At 45.5% G+C, this 26041-nt stretch overlaps 1 protein-coding gene across 6 annotated transcripts in view; it reads right to left on the bottom strand.

The window, feature by feature from the left end:
* PALM2AKAP2 (PALM2 and AKAP2 fusion) overlaps positions 1-26041 on the bottom strand; it is a 508788-nt gene that overhangs the window by 207527 nt on the left and 275220 nt on the right. For all 6 annotated transcript variants that reach the window (XM_082403766.1, XM_082403764.1, XM_082403768.1 and 3 more), the window contains 2 exons: positions 6629-6743; positions 5437-5458 (listed from right to left, as the gene is read on the bottom strand). In XM_082403766.1, the coding sequence (XP_082259892.1) occupies positions 5437-5458; positions 6629-6743 (137 nt within the window). The remainder of the gene's footprint in view (positions 1-5436; positions 5459-6628; positions 6744-26041) is intronic.

Genomic DNA, 26041 nt, shown 5'->3' with positions numbered 1-26041 from the left:
CTAGATTCTAAGAGTACAATGAGTTCAGGGGGCAAAAAAAAAAAAAAAAAGAGAGATGGACTAGTGAGAGCCATTATAAATTTGGTGGAATTGGCCAAATGTGGGACCTCAAGCTAGAAACGTGCCTTAAGCAGAACTGGAAAGTAAATTTGGGGCTCTTTCCTTAAACTGGAAATATAGCTTTATGTGCCTGATTCATGCAGAAGACTAATTTTGTAGGCATTTAAAAAAAAATTCCAGAATTTATCCCACAATTTCAGTACTTCTGGCTGGTGTTTCAGCTAGAAAATTCTGAGATTCCAAATAACAGCACCCAGTGAACTCACCATGAGCTCAGTTGCAAGAAATGAGGCCGTGCAACAGAGGGAGACCAGCTCTGCTTGGGAAAATACCTTGAAAGCCCATTTAGGGAGATGGAGGGCACAGAAGTCAACAGGCGTGCCGAAGTATTAGGGGAGAGGCGGAAACCACTGAGGTGAAACAAGGAGAAGAATCTGTATATCTCCCAGAGAGAAGTGGGAAAGCGAAGGAACATTCTAGAAAGCTGGGCTCTAGGTGATGTGATTCCTTCCTTGTGTCACGGCCACATCCCAAAATCCTGGAATGTCAATCACTCGTCAATGATCACATTTACCTGCTTACCACATACTTCCACTGAATGGCCCATAGTCACCTCACGCTCAACATGTCCAAAATGGAACTCTCATCTTTGCTCATCTGCTGCTTCTCCTGTACAATGTACCTCAGCTCATTGGCACCATTATTCACCCAGGATCCTGGGTGGTGTCCTTAACTCCCCCTCCCAGTGGCCAGTTAGTCCCTAGCCTCTACCCACTTCCCACATCCATCCCATCCTGTGTATCCCCATCGATACCGCCTTAGTTCTGGCAGGTTTTTCTCTTTTAAATTTCATGCAGGAGAGGACTGCAAACAGACACCAGATTAGGATTAGTTCAGTTATATGCCGACTAGACCACTGCTGACTCACGTGTGTCTGAATAACCCAGAATATACTGACATTGGACCATCATGTTCTTAGGGCAAAGAACACACTCTGTGGGAGTGGATGGGGTGGAGTCTCTCTAAGAGAATGGGTTTGTCTATATCAACCCTTTGGGGAGATGGAACAGGAAGTCAGGAGTCAGCAGGCAGGCAGGCCCTGGGTTGGAGTGAGGCTCTGGTTACTGTCTCTCCCTGGGGCCTCATGTGTGCTGGAGTTGGGCCCTGGGTCGGGCAGACATGGTTGAAGGTCCTTCACTGCAAGGAAGGAAGATGGGCCTTTGAGATGATGGTGGGCTGGGAGATGGCCATGAAGCAGCCTGTAGGGACCCTCTGAAAGGGGCCTGGATTGGAGCCAGAGCCTCTGAGTGTGGCCACATGTCCAAAGTTGCCCATTATTCTCCATGTTGAGCTGCCCTGCCAGTATTCCTCAAGTTAGGTTGCAGCCTCTGCTCTCACTCTGGGGAGCTGTGGGAAGGGTCTGGGCCCCAAGGTAGCACAAGGCAGGACCAGAGAGAGCAGCAGCTGGGGGTAAGTGGGGCTTGAGGGGGTAGAGGGAGATTGCTAACAGTGGCCCATGGGAAGGGGGGAGCAGCAATGTGGGGTTAGAGAGACAGTTTAGGGGACAAGAGATGACCAGAGCAGATGTGCAGAACTTCTGAGCTTCCCTGAGGATTTCCAGAAATCCGTGGAATGGCAACCACAGTAAATCTGACTTCCTGCATTCAAATGAGATGGAGACTCAAGCCATTAAGACCAGGTAAGACTCTGTGGACTGGTTACACGTGTCTGGTACATTCTATGCTACATATAGAATTTCCAGGACATCTCTGCATACTGAAAGTTTTAGCAGCTAGAAATAAAAGCCACTCACAGGTGGGGAATTCTGCATGTGATTCCTATTGCTTATGTTTCAGGCTCCCCCAGAGGCTGCTCCTTGCCAGATGTGAGTGGGTGATGGAGTTACCTTTGCCCAGTGGTCACTGGCTACAGGCTTGAGGACAGCAGCTCTTGTGGGGCTGGGGAGCCATGGCTTCTGCTAAGAGATAAGGGGGTGGCGAGGAGTGGGGCACGAGGAAAAGGACAGGGCAGCCCCTCAATATATCATTAAGTAGTAAACCCTAAGGTTCTGCAGCGCGGAGGGTGTCTGATAGACCAACACAAGGAATAAGAAACAGGGCCTCCAAAGCTTCCACAGGGAGATTTCTCCATGTGGCCTCAGTCAGTAAACTGCCCTCTTCCTGCCAAAGTCAGGGTGGTCTATCATGCTTCTTCCCACCAGCCGAGAAGGCAGAGAACAGTCACTTACAGAGCAGAGATGTAACATGAGTGCTTCTCATCAGTTCTGGCACTGCTAAAATCTTTATGAAGAACATAAATAGCCAAAGCTAGAGAAACAAAATTGATGAAAACCCTCCTGAAATCGTGACTTCCGGGCAACTGAAGACACACTGAGCTGTCCCAACAATTGGTATGAAGGTGTTTTTTTGGTTTTTGGGGGTTTTTTTTTACCACACCCTGTGGCATGCGGGATCTTAGTTCCCCAACCAGGGACCGAATCCGTGCCCCCTGCAAAGGAATTGCAGAGTCTTAATCACTGGACTGCCAGGGAAGTCCCTGGTATGAGGGTTTTGATGTGGGAAAGTTCCCAGGCCACCCCAGACTGGGATGGGATGGAAATCTACAAAGGTCAGTCTCAAAACAGCAAGGATGAGATGGGCCCAGGACAGACATTTTCCTTTGCCAGTTCTGGCCAAGGGTTTCACACCAGCTCCTCGGTGGGTAAAGAACAGAGGTAGCTCTAGGTACATACCACATGCAATTTATACTTACACAAAACACTGTGCCTATTTAGGGCAGTAAAAACAACCCACCCAATCGATGAGGACTCTGCCATATAGCAAGTGTGTATGTGGGGTGGGGAGGAAGTGAGGGGGGATCAGAATGTATGTTGCCAAGAAATTCGACTCCAGACTGGAATACATTGCTCTTAATTGCCAAGGCTACCATGTAGTCAAAAACCATTGATGATCCAGCAGCCCAGTACCTTTATTTTCTCTGAAAAGCACAGGGAGACATGCACAGGGTACCCGAAGAGCGGTCGTTACACATGCACATGCTAGCAGCTGACTCCTTGGCAACTCATTAAACTGGAGACGCTTCTGCTGATTATCTGCATAATCAGTTATGCAGTTACATAATTTCAGTTGGGCCTGGATTCTGTAATCATCGTGTTTCAGAAGTTGGGTATTTGTCCTAAGCATCATTATTCTACAATCATTTTTTTGGTTAGGTCTTAGTAACAACAATTGGTTGACTCTAAGAGGGTCTTGGCACTTTGAAATCAAAGAAAGAGAAAAGAATCAGACATCCCAAAGTCCCTGAACTGGATGTGCTTCATGATGAGTTTTTACCCTCAGACCACAGAGTGGCCTATAAACACTGACTGCGTTCTTGGAAGGACGTGCTCCCTCCTTCAAACTTTTCTTTGCCAGTAGATGTGGTGTAATGGAAAGGTCTCCCCAGACTTAGTTATAACCAGACATGGTAGGAATCATCATCCAGGGTGACAAGGCCATGGAAACTTTTCCCTGGCCACCTCTTGGGATCCCTGAGAATTTTGCATCCTTTTAAAAGCCTGAGCTCACCCATCCTGTCAAAAAGTGATGAAGGATGGAATCATGAAGGTGATTTTTCTCTGTAGGTTCCCTTCTCAGTCACAATCGTGTTTCTTACCATCTTTATGAACTACTTAGGTAAACAGACGAAAATAGTGGGAAGTACATAGCACAGGAGGAAATGAGAGAAGTTCAGGGTGAAAACAAAAAAGAGAGCAGTGAGAGTTTATAACATGGCTTCATGGATGCTTGTTAACAAGTCATAGACTACATGGGTCTCCATGGCCCGCACAGCTTTCCCTGGGACATGAAATGCAGGCTCCATTCTTTCCCTAATTAGAGAGAGAAGTCTAGGAAAGACCCTGGTTTGAGAGAAAAAGAAGTGAAAGCATAAAAAGTTGGTGTGCACGCTTCCGATATGTGGGTATCTGTGGGTCAGTGTCTGACACTGTGTTACTGATGATCACATACACGGCCTCTGGGCAGCCCTAGCACGAGGGAAGCCCGCTATCCTTCCCATGCTGCCACCCTCAACTCCCCAAAATAGGCAAGGCCACCTCTTCAGTCCATGCTCCACCCCCAAAGCACAGAACAAATGTCCTGGTTTGGCCACACCCTAGAAAAGGTTCTAGAACTATCGAAAGTCCTCCTCCTGGAGTCCCTGCTTGCTCGACCCTGACTTGCCTCTGAGCATATGCGCTGGACACATGAATTTAATTTAATACCTTCCCAAAGATCACCCAAGGAGCCAAAATCCAGATCCCCTGCCTTTTACTTGCTGGAGGGGGGTGGGGAGAACCCAGACAAACCAGTTCTTTTGTTTGTTTTCTTTTTTGCTGAAGTTAGAATTATCGTTATTGCAAGGATCTTTGCTAATCCAGAAAAATGCATTATCCATCTCTGCATTTTAAAATCTTTAACCATATATTTCCAAAAGACACTGGGAAAACACTGATGCCAACACTTATTCTGGCTCCTGGTCATCTTCCTAGTTTAGAGGTTGACCTTATAAGAATCAGGTGAGCAGATGGTAAGCTGATCTTCTGACAAGTCCCGGCATTTTAAGACAGGTCTAGCTGAGGGCCAGAGTGAAAGAGGGAATCAAGTGCTTTTCATGAGTTTGTAGCTGACGTCAGAGGAGCAAGGTGAAGGCTGAGAAGCACACAATCCCAAGTTCATCACATGGCCCCAGTGAAGGAGAGCGGAGGAGAGGGGAGGGGAGAGCAGAGGAAGGCCCACTCCTGCCAGGATGGGGGTCAGGAAGCCGGGGCCCTGCTCCCACCCTTCACGTGCTCCTGGCCAACCATGCCCCACAGGGAGGGAGGTTCTGCCCAGCCCTGTTTCCCTGGAAGGCTGGAGAAACTGCAGTTTTCTGATTCAAAGTAAAACCAGAGGCCTTAGGAAGGTTTCCTAAACATCAGATGATGGGCTCCTGCTGTATACTGTAACCTGGAGACCTAATCACCAGCACCAGTGGCTTCATCCTACCAGGGAACTGGTCCTGAGGCTGGCACTCTTGGCTGAGCATATTTCAAGAGAGATCAAAGCAGTGAACCTTGGGGACCAAATGGGAAGGAGAAGAGCCAGGCCAATTGTGTAAGCCTAGAAAGAGTTGGTCAAGAAGCAGTCCTTGAAGAGGAGAGGCAGAGGAGACTGGGGGCGTGGCCCTCCTGAGCACCCGCAAACAGCACTCCCCTTCTTTCTGATGCCCTTAAAAACCAACACATCGCGTCTCCTGGTGAGCCTGTGTTAATGAAACCCACTAAGCTGATGGATGAAAATATTCAGGTACAGATGGGGAGAGAGCGCTTACACTTACCTCCATCCGTACTGGAGAAGCTCTGTGGAAACAAAAGCAGGGCAGAGCGTCACTACACACGTGGGGAGATGACCCCTCACTCATTTAACCCATCTTTCTCCCCCAGAACTTGACTGTGGTGGGCGAACCCCATGCTTTCTTCCCTTCTGGGAAATTTGTTTGGGATCCTGAAATTTAAGGGAAAGGTTTACCCTTCCCACCTTATACCGAATTTCTCCTACAAGAGATATATTTCAATTATTCAGCAAATACCCTTGGTTGTGTTGGAGAAGTGATATCAGAAAATCCTATCTTAAAATGAATGTGATTAGACTGCTTTCCTATCAACTGTTGGGTACCTGAGGAAACACGTGTTATAAAATGCAGGGAGGGTCCTGAGTTATTCAGAGCCTGCTGGCTTTATGGATTCTCCCTTTGCTACACAGCACCATCTGTTTTCACAGACAGGCATACCTCATTTTACTGGGCCTCAATATTGCATTTTTTACAAATTGAAGGTTTTTGACAACCCCCAGTTAAGCAGATCTGTCAGCACCATTGTTCCAACAGCATTATTTTTAATTAAGGCATGCACATTTTTTTTACACATAATGCTATTGCATACTTAATAAACTACAGTATAGTATAAACATAATTTTTATATGCACTGGGAAACCAAAAAATTCATGACACTCACTTTATTGCAATATTTGATTAATTTCAGTGGTCTGGAACCAAACCTGCAGTACCTCCAAGGCATGCCTGTACAGTAAAATTTCATGTTTCACTGACGCTTTGTTTTTGGAGTTCATGCCCATTTGATATGGTTTTGTCTTTGGCCTTTTTATAAAGGAAAGACTTAAAGCCACAGGGAGTCAGTTTAATCTGCTTCATAAGAATTGGTTTTAGAATTCTAGAGTCTAATGGGAGATGACTTTTCAGGCATGAGGCATAGAAAGGGTTTGGACCGTAGGGAGATGGGGTTAATTTCATGACTCTTGTCTGTGCTTCTGGTGGGCCAGGTGGACCCACCCCTGAAGACAGGCCCCCCTCAGCTTCAGATATGGCACTGGTCCTCAAGCATCTGCCCCTCAGAGTGTGTGGCTTAGTCTTCTCATCAGTGCCAACTGGCCTTTTCTCCAATTGGCACCATTCTGCTAGTGCTTACTTCCTCAGGGATATAACTGAGAGAAATCACATTTGTTTCCTTCACCTTCTGAAAGTCCTTGAAGGATTTTTCTGTCTCCTTTAGTTTCTCTAGGATGATTTGCTCTTTGGCAGATATCTGGGACTCTTCACTTTCCAGTGCTTGTATTTCCTGTTCCAGCCTGGAAAACACACAAACAGAGGACAGGTTACTCTACTTTCCTGCCACCCCTGGACCAGAGAGCAGCTTCTTCCTGCTGGGTGACTTCCTGGCGGTCTGCATTTTACATGATGCTGTGGTACCCGGCCAAGGCTTTACCTCACAGAGCATCCTGTGTTTCCAGCTTTGCCACTGAGCAGACACTGATCAAAGGAAACCAACCCAGAGGTGCTGCCACCAGGTCACTGCCGCCACTTTGCAGTTTGCTTTGGGGCCTCCCCTTCTCTTCACGTGTACATTCTTAACTCGGAGGTAGATCGTTTTACACAGCATAGGACACACTCTCTGCTGGAGAGCAGCTTCATATTCTCCTATCTCAGAATAACTGCTCTTCTGTCAGCTTGGCCAAGGGTGAAGAGCCAGTCTTGCTCAAAGGGAATATGTTGCCGAGAAATGGCTGATGGCCAGTACGCTTGGGAACCTGCTGTCACCTTCCTCAGTGGCCTAACCTCTACTACCAAGAAGACAGGAGATGGAAGGGACTGATACGACTGCCCCCACTCTTCTGAAACCTTCCTCAGTTTTTACAACCCACTTATCTATTTCCTGGAAAGGAAATTTCAGCACAGCCAGGAGACTCTGGGAATATTCCAGAACAGCAGCTACACTGATGATTTGGGGGAAGTCTTGGCAGCTCTATTCTTTCAATGAAATGATAGTAATAACCATTTAACTTTTCTTGAGCACTAAACCTGTGCCAAGAGCTGAGCTAAGAATTCATGTAGATTATTGTATTTAACCTTCCCAATGACCCTATGACCCTATGAGTCGGGAATTCTCATTTTACAGATGAGATCATGAAGGCTTGGCCTGGTTAAGGAACTAGTTTACTGGTGCAGAGCCTTGAGGCTAGGGTTCAAGCCAGGAATTGTAACTCTAGACCCTGCTCCTAACCGTTGTGCTAAACTCTAGCCACATGGGCTCTACAGTACTTCACATATGCCCTCCCTTGTTACACACTGAGTGTGCTGGTATACTAGGGTGGTGCTGGAATGCACCAATGCCTTTGGGGGTTATGAAGGGATGGATGGTCCCCTGCCTACAGGACTCCAGATTATTATGCTTCCAAATCGTTTGGTCTGAATTTATTCGTTCATTCATTCAATTCTGCTTTTGGTCTCCTTCCCTCTGTCGGGCTGGAAGCTTTTCTGCAGAGTCTATGCCTGCCTCCCCCTCCTCCTCTTCCACCTTCTAATCTGCGGTTGGGAACTGGCTAGTGAGATCTTCTGAGGGGTAAGGAACACCAAGATATAGGCATGGAATTTTTGCACTGTATCCCTCAGAGGCCTTTTCTGTTTCCTTACTAGGCATCAGAAAAATGACCTCTGGATGGATAAGACTTTGCAGCAATTACTTTGGGTTATAAAGACAAACACTATGTGTAATGGTATCCCCTCCAAATGAACACAGCTTCAGATATACTGATCATTTCCCTCACAGTAAAAGTGGTAGTCCTTATGATGATAGTATCTAGCCTCCTAATACCTATATAGCCTCCACTCTTACCAATAAGTCTACTTCATTTTATGCTTTAGACAGAGCTACTCCTTATTTGTCCATTTGTGCCCCATGATTTTCCCTCCTTCAAGAAACCCATTTTTAAACCCTAACCATTTTTGAAGTCTTAACACAGATATCATCCACCCCATGAGGCTTTCACAGATTCACTACCAGGAAATAATAAGGCCAGAGGTCTTATCAAGTCTACTATATGTTAGTGCAATGGTTCTCAACCAAGGTGCTTTTGTCCCCCAGGGCATATTTGGCAATGTCTGGAGATATTGTGGCTATCCATCACTCAAGGAGAGTAGAGGTGGTGCTACTGGCATCTAGTGGGCAGCAATTGATAAACATCCTACAAAGCACAGGACACCCCCCACAATAAGGAATGATTTGCCCCCCCAAAATCAACATTGCCAAGGTTTAATAGTTCTAAACCCTGTGTTAGAGTAGACACACATTGTTAATTTCCCCTACTAGAGTATAAATTCATCATGATGAGGGTACAAATGCTCAATACAAGTATGTTGAATGAATGAAAAAAGCTGAACCAAGTTGCAAAAAAGTCATAGCTCAGCCAAGATGAGATCTTCAGGATTTCTGAGACCCAGGTAATTCTTCAAGCAAGCTTTGACTTGAGAGGCTGTGTGTGGGCTGAAATGCAAACAGAATCTAGAGGAGAGGGGCCAAGCAACACCAATATATAAACAAAGAGATATCAACCTTTGCTGTTCCAAATGTTCAGCAAACCTTTTACACACATCTGTGTAAATTACTCTGGGAGGAATCAAGGAAAGGAATATGAGCATGGAATAGGGACAACTCAAATGATCTATAAATGGAACTAATTCACTGGGTAGAGGAGCTCTGGGCTAGAGGTTTCCTGGAGAGATTGGATGATAGCACTGGTCAGGTGAATTCTGAGCAGATTTCATCTGAATCTCAAAAAACCGAGTACCTCAGCAGACATCTAGGATGTGGGTAGATTCCATTATTCTACAACAAATTCCCTCCCTTCCCCCTTCACCTCCATGGGAAGAGTATATACGTCCCCGACCCACTGATGTTGGGTCACATGATTTGCTTTGGCCTCATGGCGGGACGTACTTCCCTGCCCCTTTGAGTGCAGCCATGTGACCTGATTTAGCCAATGGGATGTTAGCAGACACGACACAAACAGAGGTTTGGAATGTGTTTGCCCCATTGGGCTTGTCCTCTTGTGCCTCTGCTGGCACCAAGAGAACAGCTTCTCTGGGCAGCTGCTGTGCCTTCAGCCTGCACCCAGGAAAGAACACATGGGGAGTGGACAGGAGCCCAACCCAGAGTCAGAAGCCATGCCCAGTCAGACCTGCACCTTCAATTAGAGCCACTCAGCTAAGCCCAGCCTAGATCAGCAAACACCCAGCCTACTCCTCACAGAAGTGTGATCAAGTACAAATGATTTTTGTTTTAAACCACTGAGTTTGAGAGTAGTTTGTCATAGAGCACTATTGTGACAACAGCTAACTGACGCAGTTCAAACATGTACCATAATGTTCACTGCAGCACTATTTACAATAGCCAGGACATGGAAGCAACCTAAGTGTCCATCGACAGATGAATGGATAAAGAAGATGTGACACATATATACAGTGGAATATTAGCCATAAAAAGAAATGAAATTGAGTTATTTGTAGTGAGGTGGATGGACCCAGAATCTGTCATACAGAGTGAAATAAGTCAGAAAGAGAAAAACAAATACCATATGCTAACACATACATATGGAATCTAAAAAAAAAAAGGTTCTGAAGAACCTAGGGGCAGGACAGGAATAAAGACACAGATGTAGAAAATGGACTTGAGGACACGGGGAGGGCGAAGGGTAAGCTGGGACGAAGTGAGAGAGTGGCATTAACATATATACACTACCGAATGTAAAACAGACAGCTAGTGGGAAGCAGCCGAATAGCACAGGGAGATCAGCTCGGTGCTTTGTGACCACCTAGAGGGGTGGGAGACACAAGACGGAGGGGATATGGGGATATATGTATACGTATAGCTGATTCACTTTGCTATACAGCAGAAACTAACACAACACTGTAAAGCAATTATACTCCAATAAAGATGTTAATAAAATATACATATATGTATGTTAGAGAGATATATATTATATATGTGTGTACTATATATATTATATCCTAATGATATATTTCCTATTAATATATATTATATCTATATAAATATATGTATATATGTATGTGTACGTATATCCCAATAATACCTGAAGCTAAAAGATTAGAAAGACTATAATCTACCCTCTCCCCATTTCCCCCAATCCCTAGAGAAATGAGGAGGGATACAGAGCACCCCTTCATGAGCGTTAAGTTCGAGAAAATAGGAAAATATCCGTGGTAGTTGTCTCTGGGTAATGAGCTATTGGGTGATTTTAATTTTCTTCTTTATAATTTTCAATATTTCCCCAATTTAAAAAAAAACCCTCATGTATTCCTTATCTAATCAGAATAAAAACAGTAAATCACTTTAAAAAAAAACGCCTCCTCTGGCCTAGCGCTGAGAAGGCTGCCTTTCGCAGGCTGTGGCGCTGGAAAGGAGCCGGGGTCCCCACTTCTCCTGGGTCGAGTGAGGGGTTAAAATGGGCACAATATCCATTTACATTCAATTCAACCAACACTGACGGAGCTTGTCTGGCTGGACTCAGAGTCAGGCACCACAAGGGATTCTGGAAAAAAGGTGGGTTAAAAATATCTGACTTAAAAAAAAAAAAGGCTGACTCTTAAGTAACTCACTTCTTCCGATGAAGCAGGCTCAAGTGATTAAGAATTCTCTGTGACCTGATGCCAACTGGCTGGCCCAATTGTGTCCACTGCCCAGGCCCTATGGGTTTCAGGGCTCTTGGCTATATAGATCAAGTGCTAAAGATTTGGGTCATGATACTGTGTAACTGAGAAGGAACGGGGAGAGAGAGAGAGGAAAAAAAAGCAACAAAACTAGACTTTCTCGATAACACCACCTGAGTTTCATCCAAAGGGAATGAACTCAGGAAATCGACAGCTTATATAAGTCTGAGTGAGTCAGATCCAAGCAGCAGCTTTCTCTACACATGCACATGTGGGCACTGGACGGCCCAGACTGACATCTTTTCGTGGAAAACCTGAGTCCCAGGGCTGAGGAGCTTCCCAAGAAACCGAGTGTCATGGGGTTAATAAGAGTCATCCCAGTTGGGCTAGAAATGTCAATGTTTTGTAGTTTCATGACCGAAATCTAATGCAGTCTTCCCTGGAGGAGCCAAGGAGATACTGCCAAGCTAAAAATAAAGAATTGGCAGGAAGTGTAATTTACACTCAAGGTTAACCAAGGCTCTTTAGGCTGAGACAGGTGCACATAACAGCCTCTGACTGGCTTGCTCAGTTTCTCCTAAGCAAGAAGCAGACGGTAATAGACAGTAAAGAAAGGTGACACACTGCAGCTGTGCACGTTCAATTTACTGGAGATGAGGTTGCAATCCTGGCCAAATGGTCTCATAAAATCGACCTAACCCCAACAGACCTTCGTAATGGGAAAATACAAAGGACCTATGGCGCTATAAAGTGCATCGATCATTCTCTCACTTCAAAGTCCATGTATATATCCATCCATCCAACTTAATGCAAGCACCTTCCTTCCATCAGGCACTGTGCTGAACATCAGGGACAGAGAGCTAAATCAGCCACGGTGTCTGCCCGGCCGAGCTCTTGGTAAAGTAATGAGAACAGCCAAGTAAACACATAAATTGCAAGAGAGCCCAAAAAGAGCTGGAGGAAAGAACAACAATTTGGAAAAGTGTCAGTTCCTCCGGGGACTCCAAGTTGCCTGCCCAAGATCTGTTCTCCCCTTCTCCCATGCTAACAGAATCCTTATTTTGTGGGGGATATGTGGCAATGTACCCAGCTGAAAATTTACACATCCAGCTTCCTTTGCATAGAAAGGTGGCCACAGGACAGTTCTGGCCAATGAGATGTATGTAAACATTGTTGGGCGGGACTTCTGGGAAAGCTGGCATATGCTCTCGGCCTTTCCCTTCTTCCTGCCTGGTACAGGGACCTGGTGCTCGAGAGATGTATTAGCTTCCAACTGCTGCTGTAACAAATGACCACAAACATAGTAGCTTACAACAATATCAACTTACTATATTACACTTCTGCGGGTCAGAAGTTTGACATGGGTGTCAACAGGCTATAATCAAGAGGTGGCTGAGTTGTGTTCCCTTCTGGAGGCTTTAGGGAGGAATCGTTTCCTTGCTTTTCCCAGCTCCCTGAGGCCACCCACAGTCCTTGCCTCATGGCCCCCTCCTCCATCGTCAAAGTCAGCAATGCTGTAGCTCTCTGACCATTCCTCCCCAGTCACATCTCCCTCTGACTCTCTTCTTCTGCCTCCTCTCCACTTTTAGGGATCCTTATGATTAGATTGAGCCCACCCACATAATCCAGGGTAATCTCCCTATGTTAAAGTCAGCTGTTTGGAGACCTTAATTCCGTCTATAACTTTAATTCCCCTGTGCCATGTAACCTAACCTACTCACAGGTTCTGAAGGTTAGGACGGAGACATCTCTGGGAGGGGGGGTCCATTACTCTGCCTACCACAAGGCATATGATGCTGCAGGTGGAGTAGTCATCTTGTGTCCAGAGGGGCAAGGGCCCGCTAAGGACGGCTGAGTGTGCGGAAAGAGAGAAACTGCCTGGGTTCTAGTTAGCACCCTGGAGTGACTACACCAGCTCTGGACAGTTCGCTCCAGATTTCTTGCTGTGAGTTTAAGCCACTATTGTGATTACAGCTGAACGCAATTTCCAACAGATACAAAGTGGTGAGAAAAACTTGACTTGAGTAAGTGTTATGTTAGCCGGGCCTTGAAGGATGCCTTCATTGGGTGAAAAAGAGAAGAAGACGTGCCAGGCAGAGGAGACATCACAGACCGAGGCCCAGAATATACTACGTCCCTCCGTCAGCCAGGAGCGTGTGGCCTTGCATGGCCTTTTCAATCACTGCACACTCTGCCCTCCAACGGACACAGCCCAGCAAGATGCCTCAGAGAGGCCCCCAATATTCCTATCCCTCGTCCCCACTGCTCACTTTGTGCTCTCATTCTGCTGGGCCTGGACTGGCCCAGAAATACCTGGCCTTCCAGGCCCTGCTGGGACCCTACCTTCCCTCATCTGAAGTGGGAGAAAACAAGGCTCAAGCAAAGAGAGACGAGAACAAGAGAGGCTGAGTGAGAGGGACCCTGGCCCACTGATTCTCTAGCTCCTGCTTCCCGTGATTCTCTGCGGCACCTCTGCCCTTCTTACTTATAGGAGCCAATCAACGTTCCCTTTGCATGGCATCTCTCAGTAGAATCCAAAAGAGTACAGACGAGTACAGACTGGGTTTCCAACAGTCTTACTGTTTGGAAAAGGCTTTGCCTATAAACTCAGGTGTATTTCATTTTTTTCTTTCTCCATCAGTGATGGTTAGAATAATTGTTATGATATTAACAATTCTAATATTGTTTTTGTTATGCATATACAGCTTATATGTAACAACAGTAATAATGAGGAGAATTTTTGAGCGCTTACTATGTGCTAGGCACTGTTCTAAGTGCTTTACATGCATTATGATACTTAATCTTCACAATATCCTATGAAATAGGAATTCTTTCACTCCCATTACACAGATGAAGGACTGAGATACAGAAAGCTACTAACTTGCCCAGGGTCACAAAGATAATGGGGCCAGGATCTGGACCTTGGTACTGGAGAACCAGGACTCTTTGCCACTGTTTTCGACTATCTCCCTGGGACCAATTTCTCCTTTTCCCTCACTTCCTCAAGAATGCATAGCACAGGGCTTCCCTGGTGGCGCAGTGGTTGAGAATCTGCCTGCCAATGCAGGGCACACGGGTTCGAGCCCTGGTCTGGGAAGATCCCACGTGCCGCGGAGCGACTCGGCCCGTGCGCCACAACTACTGAGCCTGCGCGTCTGGAGCCTGCGCTCCGCAACAAGAGAGGCCGCGATAATGAGAGGCCCGCGCACCGCGATGAAGAGTGGCCCCCGCTTGCCGCAACCAGAGAAAACCCTCGCACAGAAACGAAGACCCAACACAGCCATACATACATACATACATAAAAAGAATGTACGCAGACAAGAATAGCATTAAAAAAAAAAAAAGCAGAATGCATAGCACAACACAATGGATTTTTCACGCTCACAGAACCACAGAAGGTCAGGCTGTAAGTGGAAGCCATTTAATCGCACTGATTTCCAGAAACACGAAGCCCCTGAACTGCTCTCCAACCAGCAGTTATCCTACCTCTGCTTGAAATCCTCTGCACACAGGGAATTCACCACCTCCCAAGGCAGCCCTTCCCTCTTGGAACAGTGCTCACCATCAGCACTGGTCAGTGAAAGCTAACCAGCTTTCACTCATGGTCTGAGTTCCATCCCTTGGAAGTGCAGAGGTCGAGTTTAGCAAACACCCTGACTTGTAGGCACTCCATCTGGGAAACGGGAAGACCCAAGGCAAATGGAACTTACTACTCAGTGGGGAGCATGGGTGGTACGAACTGGGGCCCAGAAGTGGGTGGGGGGCGGTGGGAAGAGTAGAAGAGGAAAGGGGAGAGTGACCGAGAGGAAGGGGGACTTCTGGGCTTCTTCACGGAGCCAACTCAGCACCAACGAAAAGCTGAGGCAAGGGGAGCGGTAAAGGAACTTCACAAGATCCTGGGGACCCTAAGTACGTTTCTGAACAAGCCCTGAGCAAGACCAGTCTATTCCTCACAACGGACCCATTACAGCTTTCCTCACTGTCGAGGGACATGGGCCCAGGTCACACACATAAACTGTGAACCGGTCAACCATTGCCGCTCAGGCGACATGCATTAGAGTCTTAGTAAATACCCCCAGAATGAAAAGGAGATGCTGACAGACTGGCCCAAGGTGCTGAATTCAGGCCTGTTCTCTCCCCTAGAACTGCAATTTCACAGCTGAGCAGTCAGGCGGGGTGCCTGTCTGACCAACCTGCCAAAACAAGAACCTCAGGGAGAATGCTTGCTCCTCAGAAGATAGGAAAGCGGCCCGCCTCTTTATGCATCCAGCACAAGGCAAAATGTAAAAGAGGCTGTGAGTTGTTCACCAATTCCCATCCTCCCCTTCTTTCAGTGCGACGTAACCCCTAAAGTTAAGCTGGGCACAGGGCACACAGAATAATGTGCACACCCCCTAGCATCTTTTGTAACCATGGGTAGCATATTCTGGCCAAAGGGATGTAAGTCAAAGTGTTGTAGGGCAGCTTCTAGAACCTTGTTTAGCCCTTTCTTCTTTCAGCCCTTCCTTCATCCTTCTGCCTGAAACGCACAGATGTGCAGGTGAAGCCCTCACTGCCATCTTGGACTCTGAGAACAAAGATAGGAGAGGGCTAAGCTGGAAGAAGGCTGGGTCCCTGAGGGATTCCCAGCACACAGCCGCCAGACAGCTCTTGACTGCCTACCTGTGGATTTTTCCTGGAGGGAGAAATAAACATCATGTTTAAGCCACTGTTACTGTGAGTCTCTGTTACTCGCATCCACCTTTAATCCTAAGTGATGCAAGACGTTTACCACATATTGTTGACTTTTGAAGGAATGCTCTTTGAAGCACGCTGCGGATGTGGGGCCATAGGCAATCAGAGCCTAGAGCCTCATTAATGTCTCAGTGGCAAAAGAAGGGGGAATTGAGCAATCGTGAGGTATGCGATTCATTCCTGCTAATCAACCCTTATAAAATGGGGCTCAGCTGGGTCTGTGCTTCATCCCACCCCACCCCACATCCCTGCCCCATCCAAAGTCTCAGCAGGGAAGTTCCTACTCTTCGCACAGTAATAATCATCCATGTCTTAGCATCTCTGGTATGTTGGTACTGTGATGTTTGTGTCAGTCTGATGCTCGCAGCTTTTGCCAGCTGAATCATACCAGGAAGAGAGCCAAGACTGGGCTGTCCATACACTTGAAAGACCTTCCCAGCTTTGCAGTACAGTGAGCTAATCACCACTACACATAAGACTCAACAACGTGGAGCTCACCCATGACCCTGGAGTTCTGGTTGCAGAGTGGGAGCAGAATACACACTATTCGTAGTCCAGAAGTGAGTCTGGTGGCAGACGCTAAGGTGGTGGGCATCATTAATTCTGCCTGCCCAGGGTCCCTGCTCTTTTCCTTTGGGGAAGAGCATCCAGCTCCTCCACTGGGAAACAATCTCTCTGGAGTGCCTTGCGGATTTGGTGAAGCTGTTGATCAGACAGCCTCATATCCCTGGCCAAGGAGTGGAAATATTAACTGGGTCAACTAGACTCTAGGTCAACTGGACTCTTGCCCAGAGATCTGCATCTTGGAAGGAGTAGCCCAAGAACAGAGAAAAATTGGGAGGGGGGTGGTCAATCATTCCTACAGCAGGATTCTGAAGGCTGCCCCATTAGTTCCTGCTGCCTGGATCCTCAATTCTGCCCGGGACCTGATTATCTAACCACTCCATTCTAACACTGTCTGTCTGTCTGTCTGTCTGTCTGTCTGTCTGTCTATCTATCTATCTATCTATCTATCTATCTATCTATCTATCTATCTTAATAGCTTTCTGTTTCCATATTCCAGGTAGGACACTGTTTCCTTTCACACACAGATGCTACAAAATTCATTTTCCATATTTCAGGAAAACAGTGCATTTGTTTCTATGGCACTCCCCAAATATTTTTCATTTGTGACTCAATTTGTAAGGAAACAAGTTTCCTTTTACTTAGATGAGTATATCTGGAATCACCATAGATCATTTGGTATTTTACTGTGAAAAAGGTTAATGGCCTTTAAATAAACAGAGGATTTCCACTTCTCCTTGTGAAAGAACAGGACCTTCCTTGACTGTAAGGTGTCAGTGGAAACTCAAGCCCATTTCATTTTTGTTCCCTTACGTCATCACCGAGACAGAAATATGGCCGAGAAGAGAATGGTGCCTTTAAGAATTCCTGAAGTATAGCTCATATCCTTTCCCTTGTTGAAAAGTTGACGGTTCTCCATCATCTCCTTCCCGAATCGGATTGACCTTCTTAGGTGGAAGGTCACACCCTCCACCCTCTGCTCTCACGCCTTCCCAGCCTTACACCTTCCCCTGTGTCCCAGCCAGAACCAACAGCAGGCTTCTCTGTGGAAAAGCCTGGAATGACTCTCCTCTCCCAACTCTATCTACTGGATACGCCTAGTAATCAAAGCCCAAAGTGTTTCCGTAGTAATGTTTTCCTTCAATCCCCTCAACCTAACATGTTCACTCCTTCCAAATCCCCATAGCATCCTTAGACCTCTTAGGTACTTGGTACAGCCCACCTGGTAGTAGAGCATTAAAAATGTATTTATCTTCCCCAACCCTACCTGTATTACCCCTCTCCTGAGTACAGGCTTATTGAGAAATAGGACGATATTTTATTATTTTTATTATCATATTCTATTATTTTATTTTATTACTGTAACTTATACTCTTTCCTGTATATACAGACGCTCAATAAATATTTGTTGAGTGAACGAAAAGCAAAGCAAAGCAAAGCAAGAACACACTTTTAAAGGATTCTATAGTGAAACTAACTTGGAAATGGTGCTATTCAATATAATTTAAAAATCTCGGCTTGGTTTTGCTACTTTCCCCACCCCCCCAAATGTATTAAAATTTCTATATTCATTGAAAAAAATCAATATTGGATTACTTTCTATTTTTATCTCAGTGAACAGCTGGGACATATTAGTACTTTTCATTACTGATGTTGGTGCAATCAAATTTAATCCCAAGTAAATATGAATGAAAATTTCTCTCTCCATCAGTTTTCCTAAGCCCCTGGAAACCAGCCTATTCTCTTCTTGTATATTTATCTTATCTGGAATCACATGGCTCATACTGTCAGAATCTGTGCAAGCTGATTTCTTCTATAGAAAATCATTTCCAAGCCCGCGCTGAGCATTGATTTCTCGGGTGTGATTCTTATTTGAGTCTGTTTCATCAGAAATAAAGAGTTTTGATTACATGAAAGTGAAATGATCTCCTTTCAAAGCAATACATTTCTCAGTAGCTTAAATCCTTTCTTCCCAAGAAATATCCCTTTCTGCAGGAAGAGAAAAAGTCTCATCCAGCCTTTCACCTCCAGCCTCTGACTCAGAGACTCTCCCGCTGAAGGCCAAGGCCTCCACCTGTGCACCTGACCTTGTGCCGATTCCTCTGGGATGGCACTTTATCCATGATCCCCTCTCCACCATAGCTTCAACTTCTCTCCAAGATGCCTCCTTCTGTTTAGTCCCTTTAGAATAAATTCGCTCACACCAAAAATAGGTGAACTTCTCTTGACCCTGCGTTCTGTTCCAATTACCGCTGAATCTCTCTTCCAGATTTCCCCAATAGCACTCGCCTCTTGCTGCCTCAACTTCCTCACATCCCAGTCACCCCTCGACTTAGTCCACTCTGCTTTGGCACCCACCATGCTGTTGTATCTGATCTTGTTAAAGTCCATGACATCCTAACTGCCACGTCTAATGGATACTCTTCAGTGTGAATCTATTGACTTCTTCCCTTTATAAAACGCTGTGGACCACTCCTTCTCCCCTTCAGAGGCCAGGATACCACATTCTCAACATGTGTGCCTCTTCTACTTCTTCGTTAAATGTTCACTTGGGTCTACATTTTATCCCTGACTAATCACGTCCACCCTCGTGCTTTAATTCCCACCTACACACTGACATATCTACCCAACCTATATCTTCAGCCTCTCTCCTAACTCCAGTCTCTACATACAATCGCATTTTCAATGTCTCCACCTGGATGGTCCGTAAGTATCTCAAACCCAACATATGCAACAACAAACTCATCTTCTCCATAAAGCTGTTCCTCCTTCTGGCATTCTTTAGTTCAGCTGCTGGTACCACCACTAATCCATTCTATTTAAGATGGAGACCTGGATGTTATTTTTTTTGTTGTTTTTTGTTTGTTTGTTTGATTTATTGATTTTATTTTTTCTTAATTTTATTGAACTAGATTTACAATGTTAATTTCTGCTGTATAGCAAAGTGATTCAGTTATATATATATATTCTTTTTCATATTCTTTTCCATTATGGTTTATCATAGCATACTGAATATAGTTCTCTGTGCTATACAGTAGGACCTTATTGTTTATCCATCCTGTATATAACAGTTTGTGTCTGCTAACCTCCAACTCCAATCCATCCCTCCCTCCCCTTTGGCAACCACAAGTCTATTTTCTATGTCTGTGAGCCTCTGGATGTTACCTTGACCACTAACTTGCCCCTCTCTGGTAAACACCACACACGTATATTAGCTACTAAGTTCTGTCAATTTGCTCCCTGGGTAATTCTACTTATTAATCTGCTCAGGTACCATCTCCTTCTGGAAGTCTTCCCTGATAACATTTCCCATGCTTTCTTGCTGCCATATCTTATAGACATATTTCCACCACCAATTTTATGCCATTATATTTTAAACACTTTTTTATGGATTTGGGGTTCTGTCCCCAACTCCCATTTGCAAACCTCTTCAGGATAATAACCATCTCTTCTTTTTCTTTGCACATGGCTCCTGGCATCTTGCTAGCTTGTGTCTAACAAGGAACCTGGCTTAGTGAAAGTTCTCAAGAAATGCTGGTTGAGTAAATGAATGCATAAATTGTTTTTCAATTGAAAGTAGCCTCAAGACACACCCTTTGGCTCAACTCCTTCGGTCAAAAATGATTCTTAAAAAAATTAAAAATAATGGCAACTCTGGACTTAGTACAAGGAACTGATTAAAAAGAAACTTGTCTTATTTGTTTTCTCCTAAGATAATGTAGAAGGTAGCTGCTGTGTTTTCTAGACTTGTCACTCTTCCCAAATATCTCAAATATATAATTTTACCTGACTCGTGTGTGTGTGTGTGTGTGTGTGTGTGTACACGCACGTGTGGTGTAAGTGTAACATACTGTTCTTATTTACTCTGGGGCTCATCTAAATAAAACCACAGGCGGAGGACACACAGATGTGCAGAAATTGGGTGAGAATGATGGACTGTCTCTGCGTTTACTTCATTTCCCCCTGTGATTCTCTTTGAATTCACCCTTTCATGCAGGAAGCATATGGTCTTTCATATCTGATTGTGAAAATTGTTTATGTGGCGCATTCCTCTCTTCCAAATCCCTGTTTATTCATTGTTTATGCCTAAATCCAGCACTCTGTGATAGCTTTCCTGCTGAGTTAAGAGCTTCCTGTCAGCCTCTGTGTGTATGTGTGTGTGCATCCACAGGGCTTCAGCCACAGCTTTTATAAATGCCCACACTGCGGATGATCAACACATTTCTGCCTGCTGTCCTCTACTGGAGGTTACTCTGGGGAGACTGAGAGTGCTTTCAAGATACCTGAGTTAGTACATTAATGAGTCATTCATGGATAAAAATTAGTTAATGTCCAAGAGGAGTAGTGGTAAAAACAGCTAACATTGGGTGAGCATTTACCATGGGCCAGGCAATGTGCTGCATGGTGTGTAAACATTATTCAATTCTCTGCGATCTGCACGGTAACTACCACTATAATCCACACTTGACAGATGACAGGCCAGAGGTTGAGAGAGGATCAGTAACTTGTGATCTGCCACCAGTCAATGTTAAAGCTGGGATCCAAACCTAGGTCGGCTCGCTGCTGGAGCCTAGGATTTTTTTTTTCTTTTCTTTTTTTTAATTGAAGTATAGTTGATTTACTATATTCTGTTAGTTTCAGGTGTATAGCAAAGCAATTCGGTTATATATATATATATACACACACGTATATATATATATATATATATATATATATATATATATATATATATATATATTCTTTTTTTTCAGTTCTTTTCCATTATTGTTTTTGTTTTTTTTTCTAAAGACTGAATTAGTCACATCTTGCTTTTTTTTTTTAATTTATTTTTGACTGTGTTGGGTCTTCGTTTCTGTGTGAGGGCTTTCTCTAGTTGCGGCGAGCGGGGGCCAGTCTTCACCGTGGTGCGCGGGCCTCTCACTATCGTGGCCTCTCTTGTTGCGGGGCACAGGCTCCAGACGCGCAGGCTCAGTAGTTGTGGCTCACGGGCCTAGTTGCTCCACGGCATGTGGGATCTTCCCAGACCAGGGCTCGAACCCGCGTCCCCTGCATTGGCAGGCAGATTCTCAGCCACTGCGCCACCAGGGAAGCCCTCCATTATTGTTTATTACAAGATACTGTGGAGCCTAGGCAATTAACTGCTGCCCTGTGCCGCCTCCTTCCAAGAGCAAATGAACCGCTCCCACACCAAAGGTTTCCAGGGTTTCCTCTTTCTGCTGTAGAATTTTCTTTTCCAACATCTTGATCAGGGAGAGCTACCCTGGTTGAGGCCCGAGCTGATGGGGAGCCCCTCCCCCTCCTCCTACCCCATCCTTGCCTGGGGTGGACCTTTCCACAGAACAGAATGTGGTTTGGCAGTCAATGTGCTGTGAGAGTGGAAACAGCTGCTGGTGTGTTGCTATGCTCCCCTCAGTGTCTATGCCACTTTGTACACAGCCAGTGCTCAATCCGTGTCTCCCGCAGGACTGTGGTTCTGAAAGGGGGCATTGCTGCCTGCGGCCACTGACACCCTGGGCTTCCATGAGCTGCCCAACAGGGCACCCAAGGACAAATAGCGCCTCTGGCCTTTGAGCCCTGGAGAGGAGAATGGTCTCCATCTGGAAGGCACAGGTGACGGCTCAACTGTGCCCAAAGAGGAGACTCTGACGGAGCCTGCCCTGGGATGCCGTGGCAGGAGCTGGGGGCTCTGCAAAATCCAAATGGATCTTCCCAAAGGAGTCTTTCTCTCAGGCTTTGTTTTTTTTCTAACTGTGTTTTCTATGCTTGACATTACCAGGTGACAGCTCCTCCTCCGCGGAGAAACTTGTCGTCCCACGGGGATAATTCCAAAGTTATTCTAAGAGTTCCTGCTCAGAACAAATCAAGCCAATCAGGAAGCTCCTCCACTTGGGCTGTGCCTGGCTGATTGTTTCCCACTTGGACACTTCCTGCCATTGTTCCCTGGCCTGTTCTCAGAGGCGCAGCTACCGAACCCTGCCCCTTCCTCTCTGGAGCCCAGGGCCGCACTGGTGGTTTTGGGTCGAGGCATATACGAGGCTCGGAGATCAGGTACTTGCCTGGGAGGAAAATGCCTAAAAGGAAAACAGGAGCAGTTCCTGGCCCGAGTGGTTAAAGCAGACACCACAGTGTTTGGGTCTCTCTGGCTTACCAAGAGATGTTGAAATATGCTGGGTCTTTCATTAGTTGTTTATCAAGCATGTGTTGAGCTAGTACAGTGATAGTTACCCAGTGTCTACTTTTAAGAAGTTCATCATCTCATGGGGAAGACAGGTGTATAAACATTTACAAAATAGTGCTCTGTAGAGCTCTAACGGGAAGTGCCCAATGCCACGGGAATGCAAAGAAGAGAGCCTGACTAACTCTGCTTAGGGAGTGGGCAGGGCAGGATATCAGGAGTTTGGGACATTTCAGTAGGATCTCGAAGGATGAGAAAAAATGATCAAGGCAGAGAGGTGTTCAGAGGGCATTATGGGCCAAGGCGACAGCGTGGACACAGACGCTCTGGGGCAGAAATGCGCAAGGAGGTTCAAGCATCTCTGTAGGACTGGCCTCTTCCGAGTGTGCTCATGATGGGAAGAGAGTGATGGGGAGGGGAGGGTCCAGGACGTGATGGATCTTGAATGCCACACTCAGGAGTTTAGATTTGGTCCTGAAGGCAAAAGGAAACCATTTAAGTTTCTTGTCTGTCTGTCTGTCTGTTTTAAGGGCGTGATCAGATCAGCCACGTTCCAGAAAGACCACACTGGCAGCTATGTGGAGAATGGGGGTGGATGTAGGGGAAAGAAGCAGAAGGAAAGCATAAAGATCAATTAAGATTTGCCCAGGCAAGAGATGAGGAGGCCGTGCTTGACAGGGACTATTATGGGAAGCAAAAAAGGCTTCCACTGACTGACATTGATGCTATAATGACACTGAGGATATCCTAAGTCAACCTTTTTGCATGAACGTGGCGTCACAGGCTGGGCTGAAGAAACTGAGTGACATTTAATTGTGAAACTATGAGCAAAAGTAGCTGAGGGAGCCCAGGGGCTAGAGTCTGCGAGGGGTTAGATAGACCCTCGGCTTTCCATTCTTGCCCACCTCTCTTTTGGTCACTTCCCTGCAACTGCCTGACTGTCGGAGGTACCAGAGGGCCCCTCTTCTCGGGGCAAGGGAGGCAACACAGCTGCAGCCATCTGTGCCCCCTTTGATGGTCTATGGTAAAGAGTTGGCCAAGACATGAGTTTGAACCTCATGTCTTGAGGCCCTAATTGAAAATGTTCCAAGGACTGAAATGGTCTCGAGTTCTAAAGGAATACCAGCCCTTGGCCTGATGAGCTGCATCACTGCCCTCCCATGGCTGCAGCAGGAAAGGGCTTGGAGTTACTGCCTAACCATCATCATGGAATCTCGGCAAATGCTGAGGCTCCCCTCCCTCCTGCAGCAGAGGGGCTGAGTCAACACCAAACACCACGTCCTCCCGGAGTGTCCTGCGTGGGTTGTAGGCACAACGTGGCCCTGCACTATCGGTTTTTCCTTGGCACGTTCAGATCCTTCTGGCAGCTCCCTGTTATTTTTCCATATTACAGATACAGTAGAGACATTTTGTCTTTAAGATGCCAGCGAGAAGGCCCAGCGGGGCCCTTTTCCAGTGGCGCATCTGGTTTTGAGAAGCAGCTACATCCCCCCTGGCCCTGGCTCATGGGTGCCCTCTGGCAGTCTGGAGGCTGGGCTGGTAGAGAGAGAATGGCCTTGGTGGATGAGCCCACCCGGCCTGAGCTCTGGGAAACCCTGCTTAACGCAGTTGAGTGGACCAATGTCCCACAGGAGAGCCGCAGAAGTTAAAGAAAGCCACACACACCACATTTATTATGGGGTTTTGAGACAAAAACTTTCAGAACTAAAATAAACTTGTAAGTATTTTCTCTGATAAACTTTATCCTGATACCACTTATCAGCCCTGATTCTGTTTTATAACATCTAGTGTCTTGAGAGGTCAAATGAGAAGGATGTCTATTTCTGGGTTTTCAAATCCCAAAGGAAAACAGAATCTTCCTTATATCAAGAGCCTGCCAGTGAGAACCTCCACATACAAAATGATTCCCATGTAGGAATCAAAGCCTGGGTCACAAAGCATTATGTAAGCCAAAATAGAGAAGCTCTTAGAAGCAAGACCTGCATCAGGTCCAAAGAAGGAGAATGCCCTTTAAAACTGATCCAGAGACTTGGGCTTTTAATCGAAGCCTTCTGTCAAAGGGATAATCGGATTTGCCATTTGAAATGGAAACTCTTGGATACAGAAAGAGTACTTTGTGTTCCAAAATAATAATTTTTTAAAAAAAAGTGATCTGCCTTTTCTTGGTGGTTTGGCTTGTACAGAACTGGCATTGGCTAACTCTCTATTCAGCTGGGTCCCACCCCTGGAGTTGTCTTCCCATTGTCTACTATTTCTGGATCCTGAGGCTAAGGCAGAATCACCTGCTGAAAGCACAGGAAATCTCATTGCAACATTCAGCTGTAAGAGAGAGCTCAGGGCAGAACAGATTTAGTATTGAAATAGTACAGGCACCTCAGTGTGGGAGATCTTACACAGTAGCAAGGAATGTTTTTTGTGTGAATGAGTGAAGGATCACAAGCTTCACATATGAGAGTTCTCATATTCCCACAAAACTCCAAATTATCTCCCCAAATAATAACAGCAGACAGCTTACGTAGTTCTTTCACAGCAATTAGGGATTGTTTTGTTCCTATGTTATAGATAAGAAAATTGAGACAAAGGAAAAGAGAGAAAGCAGAATCCAAATACCCTTCACGCCACCATCTGATTTCTGCAAAGCCTCTCCTGATTGTTTCGACCAGTGGGAGGCAGCAGGATGTACCGCAAAGGAGCCCAGGTCAGGAGTTCCATTAGTCTGCCATTTACTGGCTGAAACAATGGAGAATCTCCCACTTCTCTTAGTCTCTACTTCCTTGTCCATTAGATGTTATCAGAGGGTTATAATGATGTATATGGAAGAGCTCTTTCTAAGCTCTGAAGATTAAATGTGTTAACATTTAAGCCATCTCAGAACACTGCCTGCCATGGAGTAAGTATTATTTAATGTTTGTTCTCCCTTTCTCTTCTGGTGTCTTTAAAAAAATTGAATTTAAAGACTATTTTTTAGTGAGAGAGTGGTAGTGTATATGTGGACATATATACACTACCAGATGTAAAATAGATAGCTAGTGGGAAGCAGTTGCATAGCACAGGGAGATCAGCTCGGTGCTTTGTGTCCACCTAGAGCGGTGGGATAGGGAGGGTGGGAGGGAGGGAGACGCAAGAGGGAAGAGATATGGGGATATATGTGTATGTATAACTGATTCACTTTGTTATACAGCAGAAACTAACACACCATTGTAAAGCAATTATACTCCAATTAAGATGTTAAAAAAAAAAAAAAGACAAGGTAGGATTTGAAAAATAATTGAATACCAAGAAAAACATCATTATATTAGTCAAAAATATATATTATATGTTTGCTAGTTAAACTACTATGTTAAATTTTTGTGATATAAATATATTCATCATTTACACTTTAAAATTATAACCTTTTATAAGAAAAAAAATAAAGACTATTTTTTAAATACCGTATGCACTACTTTACAA

The sequence above is a fragment of the Balaenoptera borealis genome, assembly GCF_965194805.1.
Source record: "Balaenoptera borealis genome assembly, chromosome: 8".
Classification (NCBI taxonomy): domain Eukaryota; kingdom Metazoa; phylum Chordata; class Mammalia; order Artiodactyla; family Balaenopteridae; genus Balaenoptera; species Balaenoptera borealis.
This window is presented reverse-complemented; position numbering and strand designations above follow the sequence as displayed.